This window comes from Mercenaria mercenaria, chromosome 3, assembly GCF_021730395.1.
Source record: "Mercenaria mercenaria strain notata chromosome 3, MADL_Memer_1, whole genome shotgun sequence".
Taxonomy (NCBI): Eukaryota; Metazoa; Mollusca; class Bivalvia; order Venerida; family Veneridae; genus Mercenaria; species Mercenaria mercenaria.
Window position 1 is genome coordinate 59,869,093 of NC_069363.1, and position 12,154 is coordinate 59,881,246.

Genomic DNA, 12,154 nt, shown 5'->3' on the forward strand with positions numbered 1-12,154 from the left:
TTTTTCTTTTCTGTCGTTCGTGTACATGTCATATAACTCTTTATAATAACTTTTATATCGTGATGTACACCACTGTTTGCTGTATGTCTTGTATTATGTAACATTTATGTCATGATGGGCTTTTAAGCCTAAATGAGTTGCAATAAAATTGTCTTGTCTTGTCTTGTCTATGCTTGACTTTCACTATATTTAAAAAAAACTTAAGAAGTATCAGTGAGGGAATTTGTTCGTTTAAACAACGCGTAGCCAGAAATCTCCAAATTATACATATTTCTAAGTCATAAATCTATATAATTGCAAGCAGAAATCCGTGACCTGAAACATTACATGAATTCCATGACACTAAAGAGGCAAAGTAGTATTAGGTTTATTATGCTATTTACACAATCAGTTCAATGATCACTTTTTAGGCAAACTAACACTTCATCATCAAAATAAGTTAAAATATTTAAATTTTGAAAAGACACACCAATTCTGTGAACTGTCACCTTACTTTTGTTTCCGATGGCAATTCGTCCTGAAGTCCGTTACCAGGATTCGTCCAAAACTACTTCTTCGTTCGTCCGACTCCCTAGATGTGCTTATAGGCAAGAACAGTTTCTTGGTAGTTGCTACTGCTTGTTGTAGCTGTTTTTGAACATTAAATACAAATATATATTTAACATTTATATCGAACTGACTACGTAATTTTTGCACCCTACATATAAGTTTTGCATTTTTTTTTTCAAATAATCGAAAACAGACCTGAGTGACAACCTTATATGCAATCTAATTTGGCCAAAGCCAATCCAGCCGAATACAACACCAGAGGAAGTCACTTTCCATTCCTTGGCAACTCCATCCGAGCCGGATACAACACTATGGAAGATCAAAACGAAAACAAAATACGTTGCGGCTATTTGCTTTAATGTAGTAATATTCATTTCAAGAGGTTACGATAATTTAACAAACATTTTTTCTTACCTTACTTTAAACTGACAACAGAAATATATTGCATCTACTACCATAGAATAATTCAATAGATGACACTATGTCTTTTTTTTTCGGAAGTATACACTTTATAGACAGTATTTTCAAAGTTCACAGAGATTATTTCAGTGCTAAACTGGGAGCTTAAATTTTCTTTATCCTTGTATTTACAATTTCATAGCATTACAGAAATCGCATTACAAGCATGTTTTAATATCGGGCTGCTGTGACTTTAATGTTTGCCCCTCTCTACCATTGAAGATATATCTTTGAAATATATGGTGTGATCTACAATTTGAGGGGTTACACTGCCAATTCGGTTCACTGGTTAGGTTAGGGTGACGGTATCAATTTGGAGTAAATTCAAAGATTTACAGAGCTAATGTCACCATACGCTGCATATGAAAAAATATATATGATACTGGGTGTTTTATTTCTTTCAGCTTTCACAGATGAGGGCATGACTTTGGAGTAACAAATTACTATTTACAGAGCAAATGTTACTATAGTTTGCGTATGAAAGCTACAATACACTTGTTAACCTTTTGTCAGCTTTTCACAAAATGCGTCCGTATACGACTCAACGCAGCTAATACAGAAATCGCATTACAAGGATGTTTTAATATCGGACTGCTGTGACTTTAATGTTTGCCCCTCTCTACCATTGAAGATATATCTCTGAAATATATGGTGTGATCTACAATTTGAGGGGTTACACTGCCAATTCGGTTCACTGGTTAGGTCAGGGTGACGGTATCAATTTGGAGTAAAATCAAAGATTTACAGAGCTAATGTTACCATACACTGCATATGAAAAAAAATATATGATACTGGGTGTTTTATTTTTTTCAGCTTTCACAGATGAGGGCATGACTTTGGAGTAACAAATTACTATTTACAGAGTAAATGTTACTATAGTTTGCGTATGAAAGCTACAATACACTTGTTAACCTTTTGTCAGCTTTTCACAAAACGCGTTTGTATACGACTCAACGCAGCTAATACAGAAATCGCATTACAAGCATGTTTTAATATCGGACTGCTGTGACTTTAATGTTTGCCCCTCTCTACCATTGAAGATATATCTTTGAAATATATGGTGTGATCAACAATTTGAGGGGTTACACTGCCGATTCGGTTCACTGGTTAGGTCAGAGTGACTGTATCAATTTGGAGTAAAATCAAAGATTTACAGAGCTAATGTCACCATACGCTGCACACTGGCACCAGATCAGAAAGAAAATGCCACCGTACATGTTATACCCCACCCCTAGGTATTCTATTAGTACCATGGTCATGAACGGGAAAATATACTAACCCGTTTCAATCGTACATTTCTCAACTTAAACGCTCAGTTCGGTGAATGGGTACCTAGCATATTGAACAAGCGATAATTTATCTTCCATCGTGCACCAGTCACATTGTCTCAATATTCCATATTGCTGAGATTATCAACATATTTTATGCTTTCGTCAACGTTACAGAAAAAACTTGCTTGACCTTCCCTAATGAACATCCGATCTAGATGTCACGGCAGTGTGCACATGTTTGGCGAAACGTAAACAAACAAAAACAGAATTTAAAAAAATCACAATTTTACACTTAAACTCAAAATGATGAATGAAACTCATCTTGTATATGATCTTTAATTGGAAATCGTACATTGGTCTGCATCTGTTCTGTTTATTTTATTCATTTTGCACATTAATGCTGCATTTTTACATTATACCCGTGCAGAAATATTTTCCTGTTCTCAGGAAATCCCAGGATTATCCTGGGATATCCAGGGATTCTTTTAGCAAGGCTGCAAGAAAGTCCTGAAGACAGGTCTTTAATACTAAAAGACAGAACTTTTGATAGAAAAATTGTCCTGTTCACAGGAAAAAGACAGGACTTTTTCTAAAAGATACAGATTGAAAGATGGTAATTAATTTGAAACATGATCTTGTAAGTGTGTAATAATTAATTACATCCTGGTGTTGAAGACCCATGTTTTGGGAGAAACTGTATCATTAAGTATATACTTCTGATTGTGGTGTTGTCAGTGTAACAGGAATATATTCTATAAATTTGTGGTAAGTTAGCAAATTATTTCTCTATAAACTTTCAGAAATAATACTAAATGTACTCCTTCATTTAATGATTTTACAAAACAATAAGTTATATAGAAAAATAGTTTTCTTTAAAATCAGTCAGAGCATTAAAAAGTGAAATGCGTTACTACAGTTTTGGATATCTGTACATGTTTGATCAAAGACAGTTTCACTCTAGTGAACAGATCATAGAATGATAAGAGCTTTTTGCTCAGTATGAAGCTCATAATTTAATGATTCTAGACTAATAGTAGTACTTTCACCTAGTGTTTTTTTTGCCATGAGTGCACATATTTGAGCTGATTTAAGATGCGCCAAGAAATTAATATTTCTGCTATTACAGGTTGTATTGTTTCAATGTACATGATGTATGCCTTTTAACTACAAAATATATTTTAATATTAGGAAATAATAATCCTTATATTCTTACTGTAAATACTATTGAACTTTAACAGTCAATTTGTTAACTGTATTTATTTCAAATGATGTTTACAAGGTATTCAATTACATGTTCTGGGGTTTCCTAAAGACAGGACAATTGTCCTGAGATTTCCTGTCATCAGGAATTCCTGGGGTTTCCTGAAGACAGGACAATTGTCCTGTAAATTCCTGACATCAGGAATTCCTGGGATTTCCTGATGACAGGACAATTGTCCTGGGATATCCTGACTTCAAGAATCCCTGGGATTTCCTGAGAACAGGACAATATTATACTTTTATGTCCTGTCTTCAGGAAATCTCAGGACATTCCTGGGATTTTCAGGATAGCAGGATTGGAATTCTCAGACGTCCTGTTTTATTCCTTTTATAGGAAAATCCTGGGATTGTCCCATTCCCATTTAACGGCGTGAAAAGTCCCAGAACTATCCCAGGAATTCCTGAGATATTTTCAGGACATTATCCCAGGATAGTCCTGGGACTTCCTGGGATAATCCCAGGATTTCCTGTTCCATTTTCGCACGGGTCTAAGCGAACACGTGTAGTAAAATGACGATTGACATACATTTTCACAACAGCCAATCAGAATGGTTTTGCAAACTAGAACGGAACTTCACCAGGGAAGTTCAAGCAAGTTTTTTGTGTAACGTTGAAATTACTATAAACTACGCGTTCTTTTTCTAAGATAAGATGTACTGAAAAAACTGTGACCAGTACACAATGGAAGATAAATTACCACTTGTTTGATATCCATAGTACACTTTTACCCGCTGCGTGTTTTAGGCGCGATTGAAAGGGGTAAGTATATTTTCCCGTTCATGACCATGGTTCTTATAGAATACCTAGTGGTAGGGTATAACACGTACGGAGGCATTTTCTTTCTGATTTGGTGGCAGTGACGCTGCATATGAAAAAATATATATGATACTGGGTTTTTTATTTCTTTCAGCTTTCACAGATGAGGGCATGACTTTGGAGTAATAAATTACTATTTACAGAGCAAATGTTACTATAGGTTGCGTATGAAAGCTACAATACACTTGTTAACCTTTTGTCAGCTTTTCACAAAACGCGTCCGTATACGACTCAATGCAGCTAATACAGAAATCGCATTACAAGCATGTTTTAATATCGGGCTGCTGTGACTTTAATGTTTGCCCCTTTCTACCATTGAAGATATATCTTTGAAATATATGGTGTGATCTACAATTTGAGGGGTTACACTGCAGATTCAGTGCAATGGTTAGGTCAAAGTGACGGTATCAATTTGGAGTAAAATCAAAGATTTACAGAGCTAATGTTACCATACGCTGCATATGAAAAATTATATATGATACTGGGTGTTTTATTTCTTTCAGCTTTCACAGATGAGGGCATGACTTTGGAGTAACAAATTACTATTTACAGAGCAAATGTTACCATAAGTTGCGTACGAAAACTACAATACACTTGATAACCTTTTGTCAGCTTCTCACAAAACGCGTCCGTATATGACTCAACGCAGCTAATACAGAAATCGCATTACAAGCATGTTTTAATATCGGGCTGATGTGACTTTAATGTTTGCCCCTTTCTACCATTGAAGATATATCTTTGAAATATATGGTGTGATCTACAATTAGAGGGGTTACACTGCCGATTCGGTTCACTGGTTAGGTCAGGATGACGGTATCAATTTGGAGTAAAATCAAAGATTTACAGAGCTAATGTTACCAAACGCTGCATATGAAAAAATATATATGATACTGGGTGTTTTATTTCTTTCAGCTTTCACAGATGAGGGCATGACTTTGGAGTAACAAATTACTATTTACAGAGCAAATGTTACTATAGGTTGCGTATGAAAGCTACAATACACTTGTTAACCTTTTGTCAGCTTTTCACAAAACGCGTCCGTAAACGACTCAACGCAGCTAATACAGAAATCGCATTACAAGCATGTTTTAATATCGGGTTGCTGTGACTTTAATGTTTGCCCCTCTCTACCATTGAAGATATATCGTTGAAATATATAGTGTGATCTACAATTTGAGGGGTTACACTGCCGATTCGGTTCACTGGTTAGGTCAGGGTGACGGTATCAATTTGGAGAAAAATCAAAGATTTACAGAGCTAATGTTACCAGATGAGGGCATGACTTTGGAGTAACAAATTACTATTTACAGAGTAAATGTTACAATAGGTTGCGTATGAAAGCTACAATACACTTGTTAACCTTCTTTGCTTTGTAAATAGTAATTTGTTACAAATCCGGTTGACACACATGCATTTAGGTTTGAGAATTGCGTTATAACACAGATAAAGGTAAGCTTTTTTGTCAAACTTGTCAGCTGGCCGTTTATAATGCAACTGTTCAACATAATTGAGACTGAAAGATCTATCAAGTACACATGCTAGAACACTATCGGACATGTCCGCAAAGAAAACAAGGTATCGTCGCTGTTTTCAAACAAAAAAGCGTTTTAATACCTACCCGTGCGCTAACGAGTATTGCATAAACGGTCCTTGTAACATGAACTGATTACCTAAAATATCCATAAATATAAATGTACATGAAAATGCATTTGGAAGGATCTACGGACGGACATACGGACTGCGGTAAGTGAACCCAATTTAATGACTGCAAAGTGGTGTTATACTGGTAATGGGTCATAAAATTACTAAAATGTTATGACTTAATATAGGTAAGAAATTTATTGTTTCATATCATTTTTGTCTACAAATACAATATACAGATAAACTTGCAATTTTTGGAAATGGGATTAGTCCCTCAACAACTGATTTTTTTAAATAAAGCTTCAATATATGAGCCGTGCCATGAGAAAACCAACACAGTGGGTTTGCGATCAGCATGGATCCAGACCAGCCTGCGCATCCGCGCAGTCTGGTCAGGCTCCATGCTGTTCGCTTTTAAAGCCTATTGGAATTGGCGAAACTGATAGCGGACAGCATGGATCCTAACCAGACTGCGCGGATGCGCAGGCTGGTCTGGATCCATGCTGGCCGCAAAGCCACTATGTTGGTTTTTTCATGACACGGCTCATATAGAAGTATGACAGCTATAGAAATCATAAACTAGGCAAGAAATAATCAAGAATATCATACGCATATTTTCCTTAACAAACAAGTTTTGAGTATTTTAACAGACTAAAAATGTATGCCAAGTATGAAAATTATTAAATGAACATGATATGTAACAAGAAGTTAGTAAATTACCTTAGCATATATATCAACATATCAAATCTATATGTATACGTCATTACAACTGAAGTCAGTGCTGTATTCGAAAATGAAAGTCCATCTGAACAAGGAAATTCGTCACAAAATCTTTTCTTCAGTAAAATAATGTATGATTTATTTCCCTTGAACTATACTTATTCTATAAGCCATTGGTAGCAGCTTCTGTTTTATGAAAAAATAAACACGAAATAATTAAATTATACAGCCATGCTCTTCATATCGTTGCTTCGCAAACTGTAGATGTCTTCTTTGAAGTTGTAGATCAGCTAATGAGCTAGTAGTATCTAGCTGTATGTTTTTATAAGTTTATAACTATATATAAGGGTGCAAAGTCAGTCTTTGGTGAGTGTTTTAAATGCCGATAATATATTTAAATAACATTGAAATGATGAAAGCATCGAGCTTTTTGTCTACCAACACTACCTTGCATTTTTTAGTCAGTTAGCTCCATATTGTCCGAAATGTGTTCATTTTCCTAGATTGTTAAGCTTGAAACGTTTTTATGTTAAAGAGCAATGGACTTGGGTTTTTATAACACTTGAATATATTTAGGAGAGAAAATACATTTTATTTTGGTAAATATGATATTTTGCCACCATGATTGTTTTGTTTATGGCAGTTTGACTAATTTTGTTTCCCAAAAGAATATTTGTTTTAGACCATTCTGTTTCTATGACTTTATATTTATTTCTTATCCAATTAATTCTTGACACTTTGCAAAAATATTTGTTTTAAATCACAGTCCCAGAAAGGATTAACTAGAGTTTCAGGAAGTACATAAATCATTTTGATTGCCAATAAATAGTTTGTCCCAAGAATTCTATGGTTAATTCTTAATTGAAACTACTGGATTTATATAAGTAATTTATTATGCTGTATACAGTATTTAAATCATGAGATATGTGCTTATTCGTATAAAACAATATCATTTTTGCATGAGACTGAACAATGAGTATATTATTTAGTAAAAACATTCAAAAACATGTATAAAAGTAACTATAAGAAATAAAAGATAGAGGTTGAAAACACATTTTGTACATTTGCAAATTATGCCCATGAGTTAATAAAGTATAAAGGTAAAAGCCAAGGTCATCAGAAGTGTCACGACTGTAACTGCAGTATTCGCGGCTCCACATGTTTCCCTTTTGTTGTCACTCACATCAAGGATTGTATCTGACATAACGTTTAGCCAATATTTCGCTTGATTTCTAGCAACTGTTGCCCTAAAGAAAGAACAAAAGTGCTTATATAATTATATAAAAATTCATTTAAGATTATGTTCTGGTCCTGTGTTCACAAAATATTTTCAGTCTTAGCTGAGTTTGATAACGAAACTTTATTTGTCATTTATATATAAATGGCATGATTAAAACTAAATTTCAAGTTCATAACCATTTTCAAGCAACTATTTAGTAAGGATGGTCAGTCTCAGTTGGAATCAAACCTTGAAGTTTTAGTAAAATTGATATTAAAATTTCAAACTCAAACTCAGCTGAGACCGAAAAATGTTTTGGGAACACGGGGCCTGAAATTGTATGTAAAATAATGTTAATGAAACGTTTATATAGCGTGATGCCATTTTAAGTGCATGTATCTACATTTATACACATACACTGTTAAATACATGTTGGAGGATCTAGTTTATCCTCTTTCCAAGAAATGTGTAAGGATCTACTTTTGCCCTTTATCCATTACATGTATCTACGTTTACACTCTATTAAGGACTAGTGGAATGATCTCCTTTTTATACTCGATCCAAGACTTGAGCAAGGATCAACCAAGATCTTTGTATTTGCCCTCTATCTATTACTTCTTAAAGGACCTTGTTTTACCCTCAATTCAATACTGATGGTCTACATTTACCCTCTGTTTTATAATTGTTGAAGCATCTACACACAAATACTTGTGAAATGATCTTCTTTTACTCTCTTTCTTATACTTGATGAAGCATCTACATAACACTCAGGCGTAAAAAAAATGTTTCGGGTAACATGCTAAAAATATAGGGTAGGTAGGTCGGTAAATTTTTTTGTAGGGGAGGATTTACTTTTTACTAAGTGGGACTTTTCGGAAATTATTTTTGTGTCAAAAAATGAATACAAATAAGGTAGTTATGCCTTTAGAGCATCAGTCAGTTGATTTCTAACATCACTGACCATGTTTAAAGCATAAAAAGTGGAGTTTTGCAACTTTCTGTTAAAAAGTTTTTTAAAAAATCCTCCAAGACCATAAAAACATTTAGGGTCGGGCCAAAAATTTAGGGTAGGTCGGGATACCGGAAACAAACAACTTTTTTTACTCTAACCCTCTACCCAATTTTTGTTGTTGTTTTTTTTTGTGAAGTTTGTGAAAGGGATCAGCTTTTACCCTGTATTTATAACTTGTGAAAGAATATACTTTTATCCTCTTTCAAATACTTGTGACAGGCACTACTTTCAATCTCTACCCAAATCTTGCGAATGGATGGAATGATTTGCTTTACGCATTATTCATAAATAGTGAAGGATCTACATTTACTCTTTATCTAAGACTTGTGGAATGATCAGTTTTACGCATTATTCATGAATAGTGAATGATCTACTTTTACCCTCTATCTAAGACTTGTGGAATGATCAGTTTTACGCATTATTCATGAATAGTGAAGGATCTACTTTTACCCTCTATCTAAGACTTGTGGAATGATCAGTTTTAAGCATTATTCATGAATAGTGAAGGATCTACTTTTACCCTCTATCTAAGACTTGTGGAATGATCAGTTTTACGCATTATTCATGAATAGTGAATGATCTACTTTTACCCTCTATCTAAGACTTGTGGAATGATCAGTTTTACGCATTATTCATGAATAGTGAATGGTCTACATTTACCCTCTATCTAAGACTTGTGGAATGATCAGTTTTACGCATTATTCATGAATAGTGAAGGATCTACTTTTACCCTCTATCTAAGACTTGAGGAAAGATCAGTTTTACGCATTATTCATGAATAGTGAAGGATCTACATTTACCCTCTATCTAAGACTTGTGGAATGATCAGTTTTACGCATTATTCATGAATAGTGAAGGATCTACATTTACCCTCTATCTAAGACTTGTGGAATGATCAGTTTTACGCATTATTCATCAATAGTGCATGATTTACTTTTACCCTCTATCTAAGACTTGTGGAATGATCAGTTTTACGCATTATTCATCAAAAGTGAATGATCTACTTTTACCCTCTATCTAAGACTTGTGGAATGATCAGTTTTACGCATTATTCATCAATAGTGAATGATCTACTTTTACCCTGTATCTAAGACTTGTGGAATGATCAGTTTTACGCATTATTCATCAATAGTGAATGATCTCCTTTTACCCTGTATCTAAGACTTGTGGAATGATCAGTTTTACGCATTATTCATGAATAGTGAATGCTCTGCTTTTACCCTCTATCTAAGACTTGTGGAATGATCAGTTTTACGCATTATTCATGAATAGTGAATGCTCTGCTTTTACCCTGTATCTAAGACTTGTGGAATGATCCGTTTTACGCATTATTCATGAATAGTGAAGGATTTACTTTTACCCTGTATCCAGAATTAATGAAGGATCTACTTTTACACTCTATACAAGAATTGTGGAAGGACTTATCGGTGACTTGTGGAAGTATATTCAATTATATTCCTGATGATCTGAATTAGACTTTGTCCTAGAATGGTATAAGGACGTACTTTTACACCCTTGTCCTAGACTTGTGAAAGGGTCTACTTTTTGCATTATTGTCTTGGACTTGTGGACGGATCTACTTTTACACTTTGTCCTAGAATAGTATAAGGAGTTAGTTTTACACCCTTATTCTAGCCTACTTTAACACTGTCATAGACTTCTTATAAAATCTTCTTTTACACGCTATAAAATACTTGTGGATAGACAAACAAATTACTATTTGTATTTCCAGCAAACAAAAGGCTCGGCAAATGATGCAAATAAATTGCAAATTGAGTGATATGAGCCGTGTCATGAGAAAACCAACATAGTGGGTTTGCGACCAGCATGGATCCAGACCAGCCTGCGCATCCGCGCAGTCTGGTCAGGATCCATGCTGTTCGCTTTTAAAGCCTACTGCAATTAGAGAAACCGTTAGCCAACTGCATGGATCCTGACCAGACTGCGCGGATGCGCAGGCTGGTCTGGATCCATGCTGGTCGCAAAGTCACTATGTTGGTTTTCCCATGGCACGGCTCATATGTTGCATTTGCCGGGAAACAGGTAGTATTTTATGTGGTGCCTAATGAATACACGATAAGACAAATGAAACATCGGGATTCTCCGACAAACAACATACAATAAAAGCAAAATAAACATAATAAGACGGTTTGACTTTATTTTACAGATCATGCATTAGTGAAGTTATAAACATTGTTATTTCCTATAATGCATTAAGATACCAAATGAAGATACCAAATGAATGCTAATATAGTTTGGTGTAAATATGAGACCTAATGTATTTAGCTGTGAGGTGTGGATATCTGTTGATGTTGCATTCTCATTTAACTTTATTATTTTTTGATAAGACACAACTTTTTTAAAACTTAAAATGGAAGGAGTGCCTAACCAACATTGTAGACGTCATTTAGCCTAGAGTGTACTGACAGTAGGGAATCGGCTGATAGGTAGTGGTACCTTTTACAAACATATTATTTGAAATAAAAAAAAATATAATGTATTGGTGCATCTGCCGTACTAAGATTTAACACTAAGCGTATTACTTCTGCGATGTGACTAAAAATAAGATGACATTCATCTCACTTCTTCAATTTCGAACAATTACTAGTAATATTTATTCTTGCTTACTTCAGGTATACATCACCGACTGATTGGGATGGAGCGGTCCAGTAGAATGTCCTGTTGTAGATACGGTAATGAGAGTAGTGGCGGATAGCACTCTGTAATGAAAGATGTAGATGGCATTTACATACTGTCAGTTAAAACGCATGTACAATATGGATGAAAAATAGTATATATAGCTTCATATACGTGTACTGTGAATCAAAACTAGTATTCCTGAACTGGTATATTGCCTAAAATATTTTGTTCCCTGATCGGCCAAATGTTCTTATATGGAAATTATAAATCATAGTAGATTGGGTCAGATCCTATTGGCAAATGAGGACAGGTTGTTTCTACGGAACGTTATTGTGCCACCTTTTTAGCCAGTGCTATAGCAACTGGCTATAGCTCTAAATTAACTGCCAAGTTTCCTTCTATTTCTATGTGACCGCATCACACAAGTATTCTGGACGTGTAAAAAATAGTCCCATATTTATTTTTATAATCTTGGTACTGTGCGAGTGTGTGAGCAACTGAGGACTACTGTTTTAAACAACAAAAACAAGCAGCGACGGATTCTAGAATAATTATGAACTTTATATT

General features: G+C 34.7%; 1 protein-coding gene across 1 annotated transcript in view; it reads right to left on the minus strand.

Moving 5' to 3' along the window:
* Nucleotides 1-7,525: 7,525 nt before the first annotated feature.
* Nucleotides 7,526-12,154, minus strand: part of LOC128555656 (putative defense protein Hdd11-like) — a 33,795-nt gene continuing 29,166 nt past the window's right edge. Inside the window, exons 4-5 of the mRNA XM_053538693.1 lie at nucleotides 11,576-11,667; nucleotides 7,526-7,963 (exon numbers count right to left, since the gene is read on the minus strand). Of these exons, the coding sequence (XP_053394668.1) occupies nucleotides 7,801-7,963; nucleotides 11,576-11,667 (255 nt within the window). The 3' untranslated portion in view covers nucleotides 7,526-7,800. The remainder of the gene's footprint in view (nucleotides 7,964-11,575; nucleotides 11,668-12,154) is intronic.